Source organism: Cucurbita pepo, chromosome 15 (assembly GCF_057944985.1).
Source record: "Cucurbita pepo subsp. pepo isolate OVF chromosome 15, ASM5794498v1, whole genome shotgun sequence".
In the NCBI taxonomy this organism is placed as follows: Eukaryota; Viridiplantae; Streptophyta; class Magnoliopsida; order Cucurbitales; family Cucurbitaceae; genus Cucurbita; species Cucurbita pepo.
In genome coordinates this window covers 11,089,926-11,112,230 of record NC_141812.1, presented here as the reverse complement: position 1 = coordinate 11,112,230, position 22,305 = coordinate 11,089,926, and the positions used below count along the sequence as shown (strand labels likewise).

The 22,305-nt window shown below is 35.8% G+C and overlaps 7 protein-coding genes and 1 long non-coding RNA gene across 10 annotated transcripts; 4 read left to right on the top strand and 4 right to left on the bottom strand.

The window, feature by feature from the left end:
• The first annotated feature begins 270 nt into the window (after positions 1–270).
• LOC147789352 (uncharacterized) lies at positions 271–1,458 on the top strand. Of its 2 annotated transcripts, none has more exons than XR_015411892.1 (6): positions 271–439; positions 538–627; positions 718–829; positions 1,010–1,109; positions 1,206–1,233; positions 1,360–1,458. XR_015411892.1 is itself a non-coding variant. In XM_087117813.1 (6 exons), the coding sequence occupies exons 1-4, from the start codon at positions 374–376 to the stop codon at positions 1,033–1,035; spliced, it is 294 nt and encodes a 97-aa protein (XP_086973939.1). In that variant the 5' UTR covers positions 271–373; the 3' UTR covers positions 1,036–1,052; positions 1,206–1,233; positions 1,360–1,458. The 2 variants fall into 2 exon arrangements, 1 of the variants encoding a protein (XP_086973939.1); XM_087117813.1 differs by having other exon boundaries at positions 1,010–1,052.
• Positions 1,459–1,835: 377 nt separating this feature from the next.
• LOC111811699 (uncharacterized) lies at positions 1,836–4,720 on the top strand. Its single transcript, XM_023698703.2, has 10 exons — positions 1,836–1,912; positions 1,994–2,089; positions 2,544–2,607; positions 2,698–2,751; positions 2,939–3,024; positions 3,131–3,191; positions 3,278–3,342; positions 3,473–3,578; positions 3,895–3,983; positions 4,158–4,720. Exons 3-10 carry the CDS (start codon positions 2,575–2,577, stop codon positions 4,318–4,320), a joined length of 657 nt encoding a protein of 218 aa, XP_023554471.2. The 5' UTR covers positions 1,836–1,912; positions 1,994–2,089; positions 2,544–2,574; the 3' UTR covers positions 4,321–4,720.
• A 229-nt stretch (positions 4,721–4,949) lies between these two features.
• Positions 4,950–7,097, top strand: LOC111811839 (protein NUCLEAR FUSION DEFECTIVE 6, mitochondrial). 2 transcript variants are annotated; one of them, XM_023698883.2, is made up of 3 exons: positions 4,950–5,230; positions 5,351–5,472; positions 6,380–6,706. In XM_023698883.2, exons 1-3 carry the CDS (start codon positions 5,088–5,090, stop codon positions 6,397–6,399), a joined length of 285 nt encoding a protein of 94 aa, XP_023554651.1. In that variant the 5' UTR covers positions 4,950–5,087; the 3' UTR covers positions 6,400–6,706. The 2 variants fall into 2 exon arrangements, with proteins under 2 accessions (XP_023554651.1, XP_023554650.1); XM_023698882.2 differs by lacking the exon at positions 6,380–6,706 and adding an exon at positions 6,817–7,097 and having other exon boundaries at positions 4,955–5,230.
• A 158-nt stretch (positions 7,098–7,255) lies between these two features.
• LOC111811827 (uncharacterized protein At4g28440) lies at positions 7,256–9,063 on the bottom strand. Its single transcript, XM_023698867.2, has 2 exons — positions 8,703–9,063; positions 7,256–7,708 (listed from the first exon to the last, which is right to left on the bottom strand). Exons 1-2 carry the CDS (start codon positions 8,950–8,952, stop codon positions 7,521–7,523), a joined length of 438 nt encoding a protein of 145 aa, XP_023554635.2. The 5' UTR covers positions 8,953–9,063; the 3' UTR covers positions 7,256–7,520.
• Positions 9,064–9,993: 930 nt separating this feature from the next.
• Positions 9,994–12,793, bottom strand: IQD33 (IQ-domain 33). The gene is made up of 6 exons (XM_023698739.2): positions 12,457–12,793; positions 11,979–12,242; positions 11,624–11,833; positions 11,377–11,490; positions 10,946–11,296; positions 9,994–10,371 (listed from the first exon to the last, which is right to left on the bottom strand). The coding sequence occupies exons 1-6, from the start codon at positions 12,526–12,528 to the stop codon at positions 10,222–10,224; spliced, it is 1,161 nt and encodes a 386-aa protein (XP_023554507.2). The 5' UTR covers positions 12,529–12,793; the 3' UTR covers positions 9,994–10,221.
• Positions 12,794–13,059: 266 nt separating this feature from the next.
• LOC111811855 (uncharacterized) lies at positions 13,060–15,650 on the top strand. The gene is made up of 2 exons (XR_002817616.2): positions 13,060–13,603; positions 15,206–15,650. It is a non-coding gene; the product is annotated as an uncharacterized LOC111811855 (long non-coding RNA).
• A 468-nt stretch (positions 15,651–16,118) lies between these two features.
• Positions 16,119–16,850, bottom strand: LOC111811830 (uncharacterized). The gene has a single exon (XM_023698872.2). It carries the CDS (start codon positions 16,647–16,649, stop codon positions 16,236–16,238), a length of 414 nt encoding a protein of 137 aa, XP_023554640.1. The 5' UTR covers positions 16,650–16,850; the 3' UTR covers positions 16,119–16,235.
• A 1,886-nt stretch (positions 16,851–18,736) lies between these two features.
• On the bottom strand, positions 18,737–19,334 carry LOC111811829 (uncharacterized). Its single transcript, XM_087118210.1, has one exon. It carries the CDS (start codon positions 19,262–19,264, stop codon positions 18,848–18,850), a length of 417 nt encoding a protein of 138 aa, XP_086974336.1. The 5' UTR covers positions 19,265–19,334; the 3' UTR covers positions 18,737–18,847.
• Between the last annotated feature and the right edge of the window lie 2,971 nt (positions 19,335–22,305).

The window sequence follows — 22,305 nt, the reverse complement described above, 5'->3', positions numbered from 1 at the left end:
TAATCAATATTTTTTAAAATAATTATACTCAAAATTAGAAGTTTAGAATTAATTTTCTAGGCTTTTAAGTTATGAAGATGTTACATACAAAATTAAAATTTATAGATTTATTAAACAACTTTTAAAATTTCTAAATTAAAAGACATAATTAAAGAGGGAGAAACTATAATTTAGCCAGGGGGCCAGGGGCGGAACCGTAATCCGCCACTTTAAGGTATATTTGATTTAAAAATAATTTATTTGGGCAAACTTTTGTAAAATTGGCCTATCAGCGCGGGGTTTACCTTCTTCTTCAACCTCGGTGCTGCATCGCTCAATCTCCTTAGGGGTTTTTTTTTTTTTTTTTTTTTTTTTTTTTTTTTTTTTCTGAACAATGAAGGTCAAGGTAATATCCCGCTCCACTGATGAATTCACTCGAGAACGAAGCCAAGACCTCCAGGTGATTAACCTGCACAGTATATCGACGTTTCTTTCTTCTCTTTTTTTCTGTTGAATTTCTCTCTTGCTACAAGAATTGACTTTGTATCCCTACATTAGAGGGTATTTCGGAACTTCGACCCTAGTCTCCGTACGCAAGAGAAAGCGGTTGAGTATGTCCGTGCACTTAATGCCGCGAAAATGGACAGGGTAATGTTATGATTTGGAACTATTGTTTCAGGCTGCTGGATCGTTTAAACTTTCGATAAATGAGTAAACTTCATGCTTTCTATGTTTTAGATGTTTGCAAAACCATTTATTGGAGCAATGGATGGGCATTTAGACGCCGTTTCATGTATGGCAAAGAATCCTAATCACTTGAAAGGGATATTTTCCGGTTCTTTGGATGGAGGTAAATTATTCAATATTCAGAATGTTTTTAGTTTTTTCTTCTTTTTATTTCTTCCTCTGATTGTTGGTCGGAAGTTTTCGGAAAATTTCATGTGTTTAATTCTTGTGGTGCGTTGGAAACCATTTATAATTGTACTGTTGTTGGTACTTCTACTATAAGCTTGTTATTTTCTATTTCCAGCACTGACGTCTATTGAGATGCAATAGTCGGGGCAGTCAACTGCGTAAATATCCATCCTTTTTTCCCCATTTTAATCTTATGTAATCTCCATCAGTAAATGGTACTGCAATATTCTTGTTGCATTCAAACAATGATATTAATTTTTCATGCATAACGACTTTTTTTGCCTTCTAAGAAATTGATTTTATGTCAACAGATATTCGCCTCTGGGATATCGCTAACAGGTAATATGATGTCTTCCAACCTTTCGATCTATGCAATATTGTTTTATAGCGACCAAATTTTTATTGACAGAAATTAAGCTGTAATTTAAAAATCCTGAAATAAATGCTAACCTTCATACGTTGTAGGCGAACCGTTTGTCAGTTTCCTGGACATCAAGGTGCTGTTCGAGGCTTGACTGCATCAGCCGATGGACGCATCCTGGTATCATGTGGGACAGATTGCACGTAAGACACCGTTTTATAGATGTATTATTCTATGCAATTTCGAATGTTAGACCGTTATATTTTTCTACTTGGGACCAAACCTTCTTTTTTGTGTTTTTCAGTGTCAGGTTATGGAATGTCCCAATTCCCACTCTGAATTCATATGAGACTTCGAATAATTCATCTGAGGTTTGTTCTTGAATTACCTGTGTGTTGTAATGCGTGAATTATTTATATTATTTCCTACTAACATTTTGAAACCCATACATTCAAGCCTCTAGCAGTTTATGTCTGGAAGAATGCTTTCTGGTAAGCTACTAATTTAGACATTGGTTTAGCCCTTTCTTCTGATTCTTCTTTTGAAGTTGGATTTTGAGCCCATAGTTTCTGATTTATAGGGCTGTTGTGATCATCAGTGGAGTGGAAATCTTTTTGCTACAGCTGGTGCGCAATTAGATATCTGGGATCACAACAGGTATTCATCACCATTCACTTCATTCAGTACTTTCTTTTTTCTCGTTATATATTGAAGATATTTCTGAATTCTTGTCTATAGGTCTCAACCGGTGAGTAGTTTTGAGTGGGGAACAGACTCAGTTATCTCTGTCCGTTTTAATCCTGGAGAACCCAATATCCTGGCAACATCAGCTAGGTAAGCATGATTAGTCGTGATCAAACCGCCACTGATTCATTTGCTTGCATACAAATTCCAGTTTACTCTATAGTCTATGCATGCCAATTCGAGTATAGCTTGATGGATAAGACACCAATTATATCTCAAAGGTGGATGGCTTGATTTTCGAACTTCGCAATTTTTTAACTAAAAATAATAATGGTCTATGCATGTTAAGCACTTGATTAGTTTAAACTAAAAGTGGTTTTCGAACTTTGCAATTTTTTTTTTTTTTGCATTCTTGATTAAACTGGAACGTCAAATTTACCATAAACAAAATTTCAGCTAATTGCACAACTAATTGCACTTTTCTGAAATTCATGGACCAGTATAATTTTCTATATTGCTAATCAGTTCAGTTTCAGCAAATTTTCAACTTCTTATGGTGGGAGCATTTTCAACCCTATACGCTGTTCTTTTTCTTGCCTTGTAGTGATCGAAGCATTGCATTGTATGATTTGCGCATGTCATCCCCAGCTAGGAAAATAATTATGAGGGTATGATGGTTGCAGTTAGCCAAAAGAGTTCCTTACTTGTAATCTTTTAATTTGTTTCATGTATTCTTATGGGTATCTTTCGTGTGACAGACAAAGACAAATTCTATTTGTTGGAATCCAAGGGAGCCAATGAACTTCACTGCTGTAAGCACACGAATGGAATTTTGAGATTTCTTATTCCTTGAAGTTTTCTTAGCTTTTTGGCTCATATTGCTTTCATCATAACGCAGTCAATATGATAATCAAATATATTTTTGTTCTAGCTTTTTTTATGTTCTCTTTATTCTTTTAACAATCTAGCATTTACACAATTGTTCTTTGTGCTTTCCAGGCAAATGAAGACTGCAACTGTTATAGCTACGATTCTAGGAAACTAGACGAAGCAAAATGTGTGCACAGAGATCATGTATCTGCAGTGTATGATACAAACTTGTGATTTTGGTTTATTATAATAATTAAATGGTGCCACTCCTTATCTTCAATCTTCGTTGAAACTCATGTGAAGATTCCTTTTTGTTTTCAGAATGGATATTGATTTTTCACCAAGTGGTCGAGAATTTGTTACTGGCTCATATGATAGAACAGTGAGTTCAACCCTGGGTTATGTTCAACGTTTCATAACTTGTTTTTCGAGATATGTTTTGAACTTACCATGCAATTAATTTTGTAGATAAGAATTTTTCCGTTTAATGGGGGTCACAGCCGTGAGATTTATCATACCAAAAGAATGCAAAGGTTTGCTCTTTGATTCTAGTTCTAGCTTTCGATCCATGTTTGTTATTTGTTTTCGTAGGCTTATCATTTGATCAAAGCCTTCCAATGTACTATTAGTGAATCAAGTGATCTTTTCTTTTGTTTTTTTTAGGGTTTTCTGCGTCAGGTTCAGCTGTGATGCAAGTTATGTGATATCAGGGAGTGATGACACCAACCTTCGGCTTTGGAAGGCTAAAGCATCTGAACAATTAGGAGTTGTAAGAATCCTCTCTCTCTCTGTATTTTTGCTATGAATTTTACATATTCTCTTTTGATGAAATTCCTTGTATATTTACCAAAAGATGATTCTTTTCTATTTTGGGAACTCTTTCATCAACTTTATTCTGTACAAGCTTGCATGAAGATTACATGGTCTAATTAGGTGGATAATGATGCTAGTCTAAAGTGATAGTATTTAATAGTTCCCGATGGTGTAATGGTTAACATTTGTAATAACAGTTGATTGCAGCCCTCGTTTGTATTAACAGTTGACAGGAGCTTTGATTTACTTCTAAACTAATGTTTGCTGCACAGCTTCTTCCGAGGGAGAAAAGAAAGCATGAATATCAAGAGGCTGTTAAGAATCGTTATAAACACCTTCCTGAGGTTAAGCGTATTGTGAGGTAAGACTCATGTCCAACATTCATGCTCTGTTAATGTTCGGCCCCTATCTTCATCAATATTTCCACGACGCCAAGTCCATATATATGCATACGATACACGCACACGCTCACGCTCACGCACAGGATACAGTCTGGGAAGGGAATTTTAAATTTGATCGCTGTTTGTTGCTGCAGGCATAGACATTTACCAAAACCGATATTCAAAGCTGCTGCCCTCCGGCGCACTATTATGGATGCCAAGAGAAGGAAGGAAGAGAGGAGGAAAGCTCACAGCGCTCGTGGGAGCATTTCGACTGTACCACTCCGCAGAAGAAGAATCATCAAAGAAGTTGAGTAAACTAACGTTGAACCAGGAAAAGAGGGTATGTTGCTGGTTGCTTACACTTTCAATAGCTCCTGAGATTTTTCCAAGACCCCATCTCATAACTTCGACCGACAGTAGAGTTGGATGAGAGAAGGAATCAAAATTTTGTCGTGGTTGTACAAATTCTTGATTGTCGAGATTTTTCAGCTTGTTTAAACAGTCTAGCTTCATGAATCTGTTGAGGCTTTTAGTTATGTATTCATCTTTTCATATTGTTCCTGTAATCCCAATACGGATGGTGGGAGTGATTTTAGTTTCAACTTCTTAAAGATCAATACACATTAGATCGTTTTTTTTTAATACTGACTGTAGGAAGATTTGAACCTCCAACTTTGATCGAGATAATATTGTTAATTATTGTTGAGTTACGTTTGTTCTTGGCACATTTTTCTCACTTATGTCTAAAAATTTTAAGCTTATTTCATAATTTTTTTTGGAATTTTCATTTGGGTTGTAATTTATTAGACAATATTTAAAATTTTTACGAGCTTATTTAATTAATAATTTGATTGTAAAAAAATATAAATATAAAGAAAAGATGAAGAAGAAAAAATGAAGGAAGAACAAAGGACAACAGAAGGGTAAAAAAAGAAAAGTATAAAAGGAAAAAAGAAAAAACCCCCTCGTTTTCTCGATCAACGGAAGTAGGGTTTAGCATTTGAATGCCCTAAATCTGAGACGGAACTCTGTTTATCGTGGCTGACTGCACATAATTTTTCGCCGCGCTCTCAGATTTAACGATGGCTTCCTTTGCCGCTAGGGCCATTTCCCGATCCTCCTTCGGCAAGGCTGCGACTCTTCTGAGCGTCGGAGCCAGAGCAGCTCCGGCTCGTTCACCATTTCGCATTGCTTCTAAACGACCTATCTCTCAGTGTGCTGTAAGGTAAATTCCTCACAAGCATTCGATTTCGACGAAACGTTCTCGATGTAAATTAATTATGAAAACTCTGTGAGTTGAGTTGTTCCATATGTGATGTTTTTCTTTTTCTCTTTTTCTATGAAGGCTTCCAGTTGAAATGAGCTTCTGTGTGGAGTCCATGCTTCCCTTCCATTCTGCTACTTCTTCGGCATTAATGACTTCGATGCTTTCTGTCTCTCGCCATAGTTATGGTTGGCTTTCAGAAGGTACTTTCTGTCTCTTCTAATTCTTCTAGTAGTTTCTATGGATGCGACTAAGTTATGAGCCAAGAGTTGTTGCCTCCGTGTTCTGCATCTATACTAGAGTGAATTTTACTTTTTCCAATGTTCTCGTTATACTGCCACTATTAAGGTTTCTGATTTCTGTTGGCCTAAAAACTGAATAGCTGTGTTGGTCGAATACGACCTCAGCTTCATTGGTTACTTGGATTGCCTTTGTGATGTACAACCGATGGGGGATAACATGTGTACACAATTGATCCTATATATTTGGCCCTTAGAATGCAGGATGAAAAGGAGGAGGATGAAATAGTGACTGAATGGTCTGTTTTTTCTCGTTTTCTTTGACAAGAAGACAGAAATTTTCATTGATATGATATTTGATGAAAAGTTGCAAGAAACTAAACTCTATATAACAAGCCTAACAGGGAAGAACAAAGAGGTCAGGATTTATAATTCGTTCCATCACGATTTGAACTGTTTGAAATAAGAAATAAACAATAATTCTCCAAATAGTCTCAAAGTAGTTCAAATCAATACCAGTGTTTTGGGTCAACTATATTTCCCTACTGCTTTTATAATCTCAAATGCTCTTTCAGCTTGGTAGAGCAATGTCTTATCTGGCCCCTTCTTTTTCACTACATTTTTTTCGGATCAATGAATTGAGAATTCAGTTCATCGTCCTAAGAGATTAAATGCTGCATTCTGGATTAGGGTCTTCTAACTTCTTCAAAGCTAAAAAATACAGTTCGTTGTTTGTAACGAATCATTTCCTTCCTGCTGTGACGTATGATTTAGCTGTTTATATGTGATGCTTGTATGTTACTCAATCAAGACGATTTCATCCACGTACTTGATATTAAATGTGAGGATACTAATTATAACGTTTAACCAGTGTTCAATGATGATGTGTGATGATGAATTGTCAAAGAGGCAGAAAGTCTTGTTTGCAGAGTTCTACATTGTGACAGCGCCCGCTGCTAAAATACTCGTGCTGATCTGCAGGGACTTAGTTTTCCATGTCTCGAATTTCGGTCTAGTTAGCATGTCTTAGATTCTAAATTTGTGTAACTACGGACTACTAGAATGTATAGGAAGAGATCTACATTAGACAGGAAGGCTTCAATAAATTGTCTCATATTGTTTAACTCCTTGAAGGATTGTCTTGCAATTATGAAATGGAAAATCTTACCGAGATAAGAGGAAGGATTATTCGCTAGCAGTCTATATATCTTGTATATTACTCTATCATGGATGCTTATCAAACCTTATGACCTCTATTAATAGATGTATCGCACAATGTTGACACCATTTAATATCTCTATTTGGCAGTGACTGGCTTGCAAACTTCATGATAGACGTTGATTGGAAAAGGTTTCACCACTTGGGCAACATGGTCACCCAAGTAAATCTTCGATTACAACCAGGGTTTGTGCTTGGCAAGACAATCTTTTAAATTTAGTTTCCTCAGCTTAATCTTGATATTCAACTGAAAGACCCAAATAACAACCTTTTTCTTATGATATATTTTATTTAGGTTCAAATATGATTTTGGTCTTTGTATCTTGAGTTCCAATAGAAACTAATTCCAAGAACTATGTCCAATTTACTCATTATGATGAGTCGAGCAAATCTGCTAGAGCACATTGATATAGTACCCATGAATGCAAAGGTTATAATGTACGTTTGAGTAAGCCTTTTGTGAAGCAACTGACAGAATGTTAGCTGTGGATAGCACAATAGTTAGACAAATGAGGCAACAAAACAAAGATACATCGAGAAGACTTTCTATTTACTTTTCCAACTAATAAGACCAGAAAGTAACTATTGAAGTTCTCTTTTCAGATCTTTATCACATTAGGATCCAAATTAAGCATGTAGAACTTAGTAGGCACACAGCAATAATCAACTTATATTACCCTTGCCAAGATTTGTGTTGCCATATAAAACTGTATACCAGTTAAATAGCAGTACGGTCACCACACAATAGAAAGTAAATCCATGATAATTGACATTTAACACTGCATTGTTGGAACTCATTCTTCAACATTAACCAATTCATATTCAACCAGTGACAGATTGTTGTCCTCTTTAACCTCAAAGTTGCCTGGTTCAGCGACTTCAATTCGACCCCATTTATCTACTGCTAACCTCATAGAACCTTTAAACATGTCGACCTTTGCATTCCGCAGGGTCACAGTGTTTCCTGGCTTCATGATATCAACTGCAAAAATTACAACCATTTCTTTAGATAACATAACTTGATACCAAGCAAAAATTTAAGACAGGTACGCACACAATAATATACATGACACACACAATATGACAGTTATGTAACATCTGATTCCTTTACTCCTTTACACCAAACCCACATAAGGATTTCAACAGGTTCTTAATACCAATCGCTAGGTTCAAGGCAACAGATTTCAAATGAAGAGTAACATTTACAGCTACACCCATGCACCTTAATCCGCCATCTCAAAGCTCCTGGTTTAAAGGAGATGAACATAATAGAAGCTCTACTCTGACCAGTAATATCCCTCATAACACTTTAGAGAATGACTTGATCAAGTAATATAAAGAAGAAACTCACAGACTAACTGTCCTTAAGGATCCTTCAAGAGCTAGAACTAAAGGCATCCTACCCTAAAATCATTCTAAGCATTCTGTTTTCGTGAATGTAGTTTCCTTTGCACCCACAGTCAAGGTTTCAAAGAGACCTTTCAAATCTGCACATTTATGTTGAACAATAATGACACAAGCCTCCGAAAGAGTCTATTTGGAATGAATTTTTAAGTTCTTAAAAACGTATTTTAATGGTAAAAAAAAGTACTTTTAAGCATTTAGAAAACTAATCTTAATATGCCGCAAGTCTTCTGCCCAGAAAGCTTCTCTATTTCAGGCCTTGGTAACCTTATACAATACCCATAAAAGAGAGTTTTTTTGTAGCCTTTATTGTGATTTCTCAATTATCAAAGATGAAATTCACTAACAAAAAAGATGACCACTCACTGTTCCAAAAGAATTCTCAATCTCAGCAACAACAGAAACGAAGAAACCTTATCCCAGTTTTTAAAGAACATCCAAGGAAATGGAAACTAATATCCATTCATTATATCCAAATTTGTTCGTAACCATACACAAAATCATCCCAGAAAGCATACGGAAAAATCCCAAAGATGAGAAAAATTAGGTATTATACGGCTGGAGAAACGTACCTTGGTCGTTTCGAGCTGTGAAGACGATGCAACCAGTCTCATCACCAACAAGACATTCAGAGATTCGAGTTAATTGCTGAGGGCGAGCCGCAATCACGGTGGATCGTCCACCTTTATTGACAGCCTTCACATTTTTGGAGCTCACCACCTTGACCGTGAGAGTGTGGCCGCTGGTACCAGGCTTTAGCTCTTCTACTTTTATAAACACAGGCTTCCTCTTTGGTGGAGCATTCACTGTTGCCGTCGCCATGGAAATCCAAGTATCGGAACGAAAATATGTTGCCGATGAGAGTGCGACGCGAAAATGGAGAATGAAATCGAACCCCTGCGGGTTAAAACCTTAACCCTAAGAATTAAATTTCGCGCTGCTCTCGCATTTGGGATTTTCAGATTGGGTTTCAAAATATGGGCTTAAATTTGTCACCGAATTGGGCTCAGTTATGGGCTTTGGGCTTTGGGCTTTGGGCTTTTAAGAAATAGAAATGCTGGTACATAAACCATAAAACTTGTCTCAATTTTGTATATATTTTTTATAATTCACAATGATTTTGCAGTACTAGTTAAACCCCACATGGTGTGTAGCATCATAACTCATAAGTGTTGAAGTGTCTTTTTTCCCCTTTTGGCAAATTTATATCATTTTAGATTTTGCAATCGTTCTGTTTTACGTAGTTGATTAGGAAGAGAGGTGTGAATAAAGCAAATGACGAGAACCATGAGATTTGTTTAAGGAGGATGCACAAGAATATGGCCAAGTGCTCTGAATGCTAGGCAAGGGTTGGTGCGAAGCTGTGTATTGATAGGACTAAACCTCTTGGACATGTTCGGGGGGAATAATGTATAAGAAAGTTATGAATGAGGCAGATGATGAGAAGTATAAGCTTTGTTTAAGGAGGACGAGGAGGAATAGGACTAAACATCTTTGCCATGTTCGGGGAAATATGCACAAGAAAGTTAGGATTGCAGCTCAGGGTATCATATTCAGTGGACTTCAGGACTATCAAGACGACAAAGCTGATATGATTCTCAAATACATGCCTGATGAAGCCAGGCTTTCGAAAGCTTTATCGTGAGCTACCTGAGAACACGTCTTAACGAGCGCATTGCTCGGGGTACAGATGGTGATGATGAAGGTGGTGGTGAGGCTTATATACAGAGTTAAAGATGAAGACATTGATAAGATCTAGATGTTATTGGCCTGAAAGCATCATTAAAGAGAAGCCTACTCTTAACCACCAGCTGCCAAGATGTCCTCGTACCACTCTTCTATAGATATCCATACAGTCATTGCTAAATGTACAAAATAGTTACACGATATCTGCACAATTTGCTTCCATAGTGTTTATCAGTATGAACTAACAAAGGACAATAATAAGCCTTTTAATCCAGAGCAAATCATTGGCCTTGAAGGTGGGAAAGCTAGAACTGTTCATGACAGTTCTTATCCTTAATATACAAGGGGTTGGCTTAACATAAATAGCATCAAAGATGATAAACTAAAAGGTTTCAGTTTCCAGAATTACACACCGACTCTGGATTCAACAGGAGAGGAACTTGGAGAACTGTTGATATATGCATCGTTACATTTGATTTCTCCTCTGCCCCCAGCTTGCCTTTGTCTGCTCCTTTTATCTCTTTCAGTCTCTGCTACCCAATCCCCTTTGCTCACCTTAATGAATATTTATGCATTTCAAATGTCAGATGAGAAGAAACAAGAAAGATACAATGAAAAACAGAGAATTATGGGCCTTGGAGTTGAAGATCATTGGGTTGGTCTTTGGTCTTTGTGTTTTACTATTCGATTCCGCGGTTGCTTATGTTGAGGATTGTTGGGAGGGAGTTCCACGTTGACTAACTAAGGGGATGATCATGGGCTTATAAGTAAGGATTACATCTCCATTAGTACGAGGCCTTATAGAGAAACCAAAAGCATAGTCATGAGAGCTTATACTTAAAGTGGACAATATCATACCATTGTGGAGAGTCGTGGGTTTTAGCCGTTTCGATCCTTAGAAGTTCGGCAAACATCCAATATGATTCTAGGCCTATTTCAAATGAACTTCTAAACAGTGAAGAAATGTTCTTTAAGTGTGCAAAAAGTGCTTAAAGTTATGTTATGTGAGTGAACAGTCCAAGTGCTTAAAAAAAACTATTTTTTAAGTGCAACAAAAGTGCATTTAAGCATTTGAAAAGTCGGGATTTCTACTAGTCTCAATAAAATGCTTTGGATCGAGATGATGTACCTTCGTAAAATCTTCATTATTAAGCTGAAGGCTTGGTACAGTCTTGCTCCTTGAAACGTAACTTGAACCCTTTGATCTGCTCTTCAATGCATCAGCAGAGAAGTTAAAAGATCGTACAGATACCTCATTAGATCCGCAGCTTTCCTTTTCTTCTGCACCAATATCAAAGAGTCTTTGGCTTATCACCAATCTCGGATTGTTGTCAATCCCTTCCGATGGTTTCATCGTGTGAGTTTCGACCGAGGAGCCTTCAGGAAGGCGGGTGGCCATCCACCTTTCCAGCCAGCTCCAGCTCATGTTCGTTTCTATGGCATCGGATTTCGAGTGTTTTCTCTTCGAGCAGATTCGTAGCTTAAAACACAGGAGTAACCAGAATTATTACACCAACCAATCCAACTACTTCATTTTCTAAGAACTTATCATAATTGTACCTGTTGCGAGAAAGCGTAAGCCAGTGCTCGTTCACGTCGGGTTGATGCTTCTAGCCTGTTCTGAATCCTCATTTTTGTTACATTGCTACTCACTGTGCTATCATCCCATTCTTCCTACAAAATCCAGAGGGCGAAACGAGTTACAAAAGATCATTAACATTTTCAAGAACTATGAAACTTTCAATGTTTCCCTAATCAGATCCAGATAACATTCAACTAGTTATGCAGAGAAAATGCCGTCTTCAACCTTCAGCTTATGTAATTGGGTTTTGGTTTTCTGTTGCATTCGGTTGGAAAGAACAATTCTTTCATCTTGAACAGAGAAAGCTTCAGAATTCCCAGTCTGAACTTCAATTGACGTGCTTAGAGACTCTCTGCTTGGACTTTCTATTCCCTCAGTGATCTCCTTCTTGCTATCACTATTCGTCCATTCGATCTCGGCATCCCGACGCCGAGCCTGCAATTCAAATTCATCAATTTACAAAATTCATATCTATCCTCTTCACTACAAAGCTCAAGAAGTTTGCACTTCCAGTTTAGTTTGCTAAATAAAAAATTTTGGGATCCAAATGTTTAACACGAAGAAAAAGTGTTAAAATGACCAGAAAGCTTCTAAATGCTGACTGGATGAGGAGTGCTGCTTGTTCTTGGCGCTTCAATTGGGAGCCTAAATCGAAAACCTCCATTGAAGGTTCTTGTTTCTGTGTTGAGATCTCAAGCTCCAAAACAGGCTGTGTGACAGTTGCTTCAGAGCTTCTAATGGATGCTGCATCTTCCTCTACAAGAACTGAATTGTACTCGTCTCCACATAGGTAAGATCTAACAGAGTGCCATTTTTTCCTTTCCACAGAATTGTTGTTCCGCGTCTGAAAAAATCGGATCAGAATTCAAAACGACAGCAATTCACCCGTAGAAAACAAACAATTGGGATACAAATGAAAAGAAATATGAAATCAAGTTAAGAACAACGGAAAAGGGGAAGAACATTCAGCTTGGCATTTCAACAAACACCTGACGGAAATGAAAAAAAAAAAAAAAAAAAATCAAAGAAAATTGACAGAAACCAAAAACCCATCTTACATTTTTCTCATGGGTCTTGAAAGAACGGTTCCTCAAGAACACATTCCTAACCAATTCTCCTTTAATTCCCATTTCACTCAGCAAAACAGAGAAAACCCAGAATCAAAATCTACCGAGAAACAGCTTGTTTTAGTCTTTCCGGTGCTGAAAGTCATGCAGAGAGAGAGAAAGCCGAAAGTAATTGACACAACTAAGAGACGCTGCAAATGGGGCAGAGTGTTATAAAGGTGAAAAAGGGGAGTTGGAAGCAAATTGTTAAAAAAAAACCGCAGAGAAAATAATCAATCCACAAGAGCATGCCCTTTAGAGCTGGACATGGGATCCTTAAATCTCAAAGGAAATAATGGAAGCTAAAGAAAAAGTAAAGGATTAGATGGCAAGAGTTTAATTGCTTTGCAGATAACTTTTTGCACATGGCTGCCACAATACAACACACTGCGTTCATCAACCAAAAAAGGTTTGCTTGCCGATGGGGATATGTCTATTTCTTTTTCATCGCACTCTCACATTACTCTCTTTTTTTCCTCCTTCCATTAAATTAACTATCTTCTCTCTTAATTTGGTTCCTTCCTTTTCACTTCAGTCCCTTATAGTTTTATAAAGTTTCAATGTCTTTAAAATGCGTCTATTTCCACACTTTTATTAGGAAAGTTTCGTTTTCTCTCCAAAGAAGTGCTACTGAGAGGTTTTCACACTCTTATTAAGAATGTTTGGTTCGTTTCCCAACCAATATGAGATCTCACAATCCAACCCCCTTGGGGACAATCCACTCTTCTTCGGGGGACCAGTGTCTTCGCTGACATTGGTTCTTTTCTCCAATCGATGTGGGACCCCAAATCCACCCTCTTGGAGGCCCAATATTCTTGTTGGAACAGCTGAAGTCCACCGTTAGCAGATATTATTCTCTTTGGACATTTCCTTTACAGAGACGTTTCCACACTTTTATAAATAAGGTTTCTTTCTCGTGGTCAAATACTACAAAATCCCACAAGCCCCTAAAATCCAAATCTTCACTCAAAACTAAGCGCACAAGTGTAGGTATTGACGCCCCCATTGTCAAGGACTTCTCTTGATACAGCAGTTTTTCGGCACTGGCTAGCAAACGAAGGTGAAGAGGCTGCAATACCAGAACATGCTCCGGTAGAAGGTTTGTCTCAAATCTGACTAAGATTTTGATTGTTTTGACTCACAAGGCAGGCCGATAGATAGTTTTATTTGGATACCCAAAATGTAATTGACTGAAATTTCGGTAGCAGCCATTTTAGTTGCTAGCAAGTAGCAGATATTTGCGTGTTTGTTGGTTTTGAAGAAGAAACATTTCATCAAGAGGGGTGGGTGTTCAAGGACCCGAATGAAACCCTAACTGTAGTTATTGAAATCAAGAGACAAATGGTAAGTTTGGTTGCTCTAAGAATTGAATTGAGGTTCTATCATCCTTAGATGTGTGTAATGATGTCTATTTAACCTGCAATAACAAACTTCAGAGGAAGTCTCCGAATGGAAAATGAAATAGGAGGCGGAAATGGGAACGGAGAAGGACTCTTCGTTCCCGTCCCCGTCCCACCCTATGGACATCTCTAGTTACATGATCTTAGTGCAACTTTCCTACACTTCTTGCACTGTTGGTTATGGAGGATTCTGCTAATGTTCAAAGCCTCTCCCATGTTTAGATTTCTTATAATATTTCCAACAGGAAGATAGAATTGGATATGTTTTTTCTCTATTGTTTCTTCCTCTTTCCTTTATAACCCAAGTTATAAAGGATGAGTGTAACAGTCGGGCTAACGGATATTATTTTCTATAGGCTTTTCCTTTCGAGTTTCCCCTCAAAGTTTTTGCTGGATGATGAAAGTCCTACGTCGACTGATTTAGGGAATGATCATGGGTTTATAACCAGGGAATACTCTCTCCATTGGTATGAGGCGGGAAGCCCAAAGCAAAGCCATGAGAGCTTTTATGCTCAAAGTGGACAATATCATACTATTGTGGAGAGTCGTGTTCATTCTAACAGTAAAACGCGTCTGCTAGACAGAGGTTTCCAGACCCTTCTAAAAAATGTTTCATTTCCCTCTCCAACCGATGTGGGTCTCACAATCCACCCTCCTTCGAGACCCAGCATCCTCGTTAGCACTTGTTTCCTTCTCCAATCAATGTGGGACCACCCCCAGTCCACTCCCTTTAGGGATTAGCCTCATCGCTGGCACATCGCCCAATGTCGGGCTCTGATAACATTTGTAGCAGCCCAAGCCCACCACTAACAGATATTGTCCTCTTTGGACTTTTCCTTTTGGGCTTCCCCTCAAGCTTTTAAAACAGGTTTAGGGAGAGATTTCCACACTCTTATAAAGAATGCTTCATTCCCCTCTTCAACCGACGTGGGATCTCATGATGACTTCCAGTTGATGTCAAATTACGAGTTAAGCATACTATTCAAGGAGCCTGTTGTCAGTAGGTCCAGTACAATTCTTTTTAAGAGGCATTACTTATTTTACGTGCTATATATGTTATGAGGTATAAATGTTTGAGCTTACAAGATCAACAGATTGCACACAAGTTCTTAAGATTTTTACTATCATCATCTTGGGCTGACTTATTTTACTATCATCATCAACAGTAACTGATATTAGAATATGAAGTAGAATAGAACTCATCCAAGATTAGATAATTGGTTGAGCCGGTGATGCATATATAACTGGGCTGCATATATGAACGTGTCAAGACTTTTCCACCTTTGCCTAAATGCCCGCAGGCTCTGTTATGCGGACAAATGCAAGAGTTATCACCACCACTTTCCCAAGTAAGATCTTGCAACTTTCTTTGAATGGAACAAATGCAGACTGCTTAGAAGGGCGGGCGCCCCTCAAGAAGATGGTAATTGATTGCGCAATGGGTGTCACGCTAACTAAATCAGTGGCATTTCAAATGGAAGGAACAACGTTCCAGCTGCCTCTGGCAAGCCCAATCTGGTTTTGTCTACATCTTCTCCACAGATGCAAGAAAGGGCGAGCATGATGATCAATTTCTTAAAAGGTCAGCTGTTCTATCTCAAGTCTGGAAGGAGGATCTTAATTCTGGAAATTTGTTAAAATCTATGTTAGATTTGTTTGATGAAAGTATCTTCTGCTTCATTCGTGCTTCTGAAATGTAACGGTCCAAGTTCATCGCTAGCCAATATTGTTTTCTTTGGGCTTTCCCTTTTGGGCTTCCCTTTAAGGTTTTTAAACACGTTTGTTAGGGAGAGGTTTCCACACCCTTATAAAGAATGTTTTGTTCTCCTCCCCAACCGACGTGGGATCTCACAATCGACCTCCTTTGGGGCCCAGCGTTCTTGTTGGCATTCGTTCCCTTCTCGCGACCCCCAATCCACCCCCTTCAGGGCCCAACTTCCTTGTGCCCGTGTCCACCCCCTTTGGGACTCAACCGCCTTGCTGGCACATCGCCCCATGTCTGGCTCTGATACAATTTATAACAGCTCAAGCTTACCGCTAGCAGATATTGTTCATTTTGGCCCATTACATAAAGCGGTCAACCTCATGATTTTAAAACGCATCCAAATACTGCTAGTAGTGAGTTTGGGCCGTTACATGAAATGTCCCTGTTTTGTAATAACTATCATCTATTTTCAAGTAGAATATATGGTTCATATGGCTATAGAATCAAGCTGAAAAAGGAAAAACATGTTTTATTTCAGTTAAGAAGAACCTCACTCATCTGAATTGATTCATGAATTTACAACCACACCAAGTACACAGCGATTCATGTAATAGCAATCAGAACGCTCAAGTGGCCATTACAGCAGTTTCACGCTCAACAGCCTTCATCAACAAGCTGCCTTCTTCCAGCACCATCTGAACAGGCAAGAACCCCATTCCATTAGCCATCCCAAGCATCATCCTTTTGGTCTCAGTCTTGAACTCATCCAGATCAACTGTTCCATTCAAGTCACGATCAAACTGCAAGAACAGAGCACTATAAACAGAAGAAACCTCATCTGGGTCAAGCTTCACGTCAATTTCAAAGTCGTTCTGTGTCACCCTCAGGCTCTGCAACTCCTCTAGCATCTCGCTATAAGAAAGGAGGCCATCATGGTTGGTGTCAAGGTGAGCAAAGCGTTCTCTAATGAAGGCACCAAAGGCTGCCTCGTCTTCAACAAAGTTGACGATGGTTTCACTGTCCAATATTTCCACACTCATTTCAGCTGCCTCTGATATGGGTCTCTGATGAGCATAAGGATGGGCCAAGCTTCCATATAAATAGGCCTCAGAGACATCAGTGCTCTCTCTGTGCCCATTTTTTTCACCGGCAGAACCAGTGGCAAGTGCCAGTGATGAAGATTCTGACGGCAAATCTTGATTTAACGGACGTGAAAAAGTATGTTCCAATCGAATTTAATACAAATTTTAAGTACTGAAGGTCGTAAAGTCAACACGATGAGAAGTCGGTGCAGTTAGCTTTAGAATGTTTGGAAGTTAGTGGAAATATGCTTAGAATCAATCTAATATTTGATTATATATAAGATAAATTTTACGGAATTAAAATTAATTTTGAATTTATAACTTAACAAAAGCAATTTTAACAAATTTAATATAGATATTTCTCGCACCCGACATTATTTTTTTTAAAAAAAAAAACATGTTTTAGTTCGTCTCGATCCGAATTTGATTCTTAAAACTTTAAAAATAAAAAAGTTATAAAGTTAGTCTTTAGTAGTTATTAGGAGAAGATATGCTTTTAAGAGCATTTTGCTGACAAAAATCTTAGAGTTAAAGGAATATTACGACTAAGATAAGATGTATAGAGAAAAAAACCTAAATTTTGCGGTAGAAAATAAGCAACATAACAAATTATAAAATGAAAAAAAATAATATAAAAGATTCTCGAGAAAATTAGCATACACTAGAAAAAGGTTTTACTATATATATCAAAATGAATATACATTTTATTTATTTATAACGAGTAAATATGTTTATTTTTTAAATATTGAAATTATGTAGATATATTTAGCTTTTAATTTTTTAAAATTAGTATAAATTGTTTCAATAGGAATTATATTTATAAATGAGGGTTAAATTTAAATTAATCATATTTCTCTATTTACTAAAAAAAAAAAAAAAATGGTATGTTAGAAAATAAAAGGAAAGGAAATTATTTACCATGGCCATTTTTTGAAATACTAATTAAAAATGGAAAAGTTAAATAAAAGGAATATAGGATTATTGAAAATATTATTCCATTTTTGTGCCACCAAAACCCTTTTTAAAAGTGAAGCATATTCCTTCAATGTAATTTTCAAATTTTTTAGCTTAAATTAATAATTTAGTCCTTATGATTTTGGTCGAATAAAACCTAATAAATAAGTCTTCTTCCCAATTATAAGGATCCAATTGTAAATAAGCCTTCTTCCGAACTATAAGGACGAAATTGTAATTTTTAAATACTTTTGAAAGTTGACTTGGTTACGTTATTCCAAATACTTCTAGCAAACTTGAGACTCCCTATAATTATATATAAAATATTAGGCTGGAACAGAGAAGAGGATATTTAGTCTTTTGTTACGGTTTATTATATATATATATCATTGATCATAGGCTAACAACTCTTTTCATTTCCTTTTTAATCAATTTAATTCGTAAATGATTATAAATAACTAACTTTTGCAGCTCAATGTGGTAGTTTTAACGAATATTATCAAAAAGTAACTTATACAATATTTACCACTCAAAAGTGTGAATAGATCTGAAAATATTATTACAAAACAATAGAAAGTTAGAATGAGAAAATCGAATTGGGATCGAAGGTTCAATATTCATTGATATTCACAATGTTTAAATTACAAGATACTAACTAATACCTACAAACAAAGAAAATATAAATTAACTAAATCTTGTAAATAAAATAAAGTATACTACTATTCAAATTTAGCCGATTACGAATATCTCAGATATATTTCATAATTAATTCAAATTAGAAATAAGTTGCACTAAACCGTGTACTAGCTTCACTTTATATTAAATGATTACGAATATTATATATTCCGAAGTACTAGGTCCACTTTGAACTAATATATCCTTCAGATATTAAATGATTACGAATATCGTATATTCCATAACTAATTCAAACTAGAAATAAGTCTCACTAAACACTATACTAGCTCTACTTTGAATTAATATATCTTTCAAATATTAAATGATTACGAATATCATATATTCGATAGTTAATTCAAACTAGAAATAAGTGGCCTCGCTCCATTTTGTAGACATCGGTAAAATTAAAGAAGTAATAAGCGAAGTTGAACAAATTATTGATTGAAATGTAAAAAGTGAAGAACAAGATGAAGGGTCTCAAAATTTTGTTAGGATCTCATGAGATGAGTATCCTTCCAAAGAAACAATCAAGCAACAGCGAGTTTGGTTGATTCTCTGTCCACAGCTTTCTTCAAGAGACTATTCTCTTCCAACACCATTCGAACAGGGGAAAGGCCAATACCATTAGCCATGGCCAGCATCATCTTCCTGGTTTCAGCCATGAACTCACCCAGATCAACTTTCCCATTGCAGTCCCGATCAAACTGCGAGAACAACGATGCATAAACAGAGGAAAGCTCTTCCGGGTCGGGTTTCACATCCACTCCAAAATGGGTCTCCAACACTCTAAGACTCTGCAACTCCTTCAGCATCTCTCCGTACGAAAGAACCCCATCTCTGTCCATGTCAAGCTCCCTGAAATGCTCTGTAATTGTCGCTCTGAATGCCTCTTCGTCTTCCACGAAGCTCACGATCGTAGCACTGTCCAAGATTTCTACGCTCATTTTTAACCTCTTCCAAGAACACAAAGGAAATAGTCAAGAATTTGTGAATGAATGAATGAACGAACGGAAAATCGTTTATTATATATAGAGGTCTCGGAAACAGAGAGCTTTATGTCAATTGTGCTTTACACAGAGATTTTTTGCACGTTGTTCAAGGGTGTTTTCAGTCTTTTCAGGTTTTGAGCCGTTGGTTTCTTTGTCCAATTAATTAATAAAAAACTCCTTAAAACAATTTTTTATTTTCATTTTGTACTGATACTGTCTTATCTCACCATTTTAAAACATGTCTATCATAGATAAGTTTTTACACCTTACCAGGAATGAAATGTTTTGTTCCTTTCTCCAACACAAATATTATTCATTTTAGATCATTACGTCGCCAGTCTCACGATTTTAAAACGCGTCTGCTAAAATATTTCCACATCCTTGTAAAGAATGTAATGCTTCGGTTAAATTTTCTTATATTTATATTTAAAAATGCTTAAAATGAAAAAATTTCTCGAAAATTTAACAGTAGGATATTTAATATATTTTAATTGTTTATTAAAAAATAACATTTCTTACCATTTTTCCCCGCCGTTGGTTTGTTTGGCAATGAGTTTAGACCAAGAATGGCATTGCATGGCAAGGGGTTGGTCGGCTGATAAAAACAAGAAAAATGGTTGAAAATATGGTACAAATTTGGAAGGTTCTTAATATTTATACTTCCAACTCTGATTCTTCCATTCATTGGGGTTTTCTTCTCCAAAAAGTTTCCATTTTAAATTATTTTATATTTAGTTTAGTTAAATAATTTAACTCATTTATTGTTAGGAATCACGACTCTTCGTAATGGTATGATATTGTCCACTTTAAATATAAACTCTCATACCAAGGTTGATGTATTCCTTTATTTATAAACCCATCATCATTCTCTAAATTAATCAACGTGGACTCCTCCCAACAAAAATTACATAAATAAAATATTTAAAACTTTATTTATACATTATTGTATTGAATACTATTAAATCTTATTAAATAAAATAAACAAGCATGGCCCCAAACCAAATTACATTTTGTTAAAGAAATAAAGATGTCTTAATTACTAAACTTTCCTCACATTTACTTAAATATTTATTAGTATATGACTTATATAAATATTCAAAATGTAATTTATTATTAAATAATACATTTCAAGGAGTATCTATTGTTTTTTTTTTTATTATTATTCAATTTTCATTGAGGGTATGTGTTGTAAAATATAAATACATGTATAATTCAATCATTATTAAAAATAAAAATAAAAGTATAATTCAATCATTATTGAAAATTATTCATTTCAACAAATTAATTATAATAATTGCTAAAAATATTGATGACTAGTTCAATTATTTTAGCTCCTTTACCATTTTGATACTAATTGCCCTTTCAATTTTTATTTTTTAGGATTATTTAAATTTTTAGTAAAATTTCAAAAATAGAAAATAAAAAACTAAAATAATTGAGCTTTATATTTACTAATTATTTTAAAAATTAAGACAATTTTTTTTTTTTTTTTTTTTTTTGTAAAAAATAATATTAAAAACTTTTTTTAAAAAATGGTGTTAGCTTGAATTAATTTTTTTTTTGTCACGTTAACATTAAAATCTTAATTTTTATATAAGTTTTTTTTTATCAATTTAAAACATTGCTCAACTCATTAGCTCGAACTCATTATTCATTATATGTACTAAAAATAAAATCAAAATCTCGCATTAGAGTTTCCAAAAACAAAAACTATTAAACGTGACATAAAATCAATACCGACCTACTAATATACATCCCTAATCTTCGTCCATTCGATATAAAATCTTTTTATCTATACACATTTTTCTTCTACCTCTCCATAGAGTATTAACTGCGTTCATATTATGCATGCTATTAAGTGCATTCAAACCCACCTTTGTCCCAGCACACCAACCAAATTTGACTATCTTAACTTCCTTTTTCAAGTATTTCAAGCGTTGTTTGTGCTATTATTTCATACGTTCATCTCGAAGCTTTAAGTTAGAAAGATGATGAAAATTTCAGTATCTACGTAGGCAAACGGAGGGTTATCGCTGCCCAAATACGAAAAAAAAAAAAAACACTTTGAAGAAAATTCCATCAACCCACGAATAGTTGCATAAAATAGTTGATCAATAAGCTCAGCCATTAAACCACTATAAGAAAACACGTCTACTGCCGTCTGCAACGGTTTTAAAAAAAAACATTGTAAGAGTTTAAACACGGGTTAAAAATTTCATACCAAAATATATGATAAAATTAAATTATAAATATAGTTCGTGAACCTATTCAAAATTCTTTTCAAACATTCTACAGATGTATTAGACACACAGACACACAGATAAGATTATTTCTTTTAGGTTTGTGTCGACGTCGATGTTGTTTGAAAATTAATTAAACACAAAATTGAAAGTTCGATAAATACGGAAAAGTGAGGTCGAAGAACAGTATATACCCAAAGAAGGTTTGGGCTGAGATGAAGAGAGATGAGTATTAGACCCCACGCCATAAATGCGAAGGATCCACCTCTGAATTGCACAATGAATATGGCAATTTGAAAGTTTGACAATGGTGCCCCAAGCATTTAATATCCAACTTTAACTCATCGCCCCATATCATCACTCATTTGCAGACACAAATCAGAGATGAAAAAGACCTACAAATATCAACACTTCAATCTCTACCCATGAGCCAATTACACTCTCTCCCAATACCTATCCTAAACTCTTTCCATTTTTCTCATACTCATCTATTCGTGAATGATATCAGGATAGTTCGATTGAACGCGAATGATATTAGGAAGTTTAATCTTCGTTCGTTATACTCGTTATACGCAAATGATATTGAAATGTCCTTAAAACTATTATTATTATTATTACTTACTTAATTTAAATGAAAATTAAAGTTAATTTTAAGATTTATTGAAAATTGGTAGATGGAAATGGACCATATAAACGATAAAGATTAAAATTGAATAAATCTAACCATTTGTAAGGTAATCGCCTCACGACAATTGA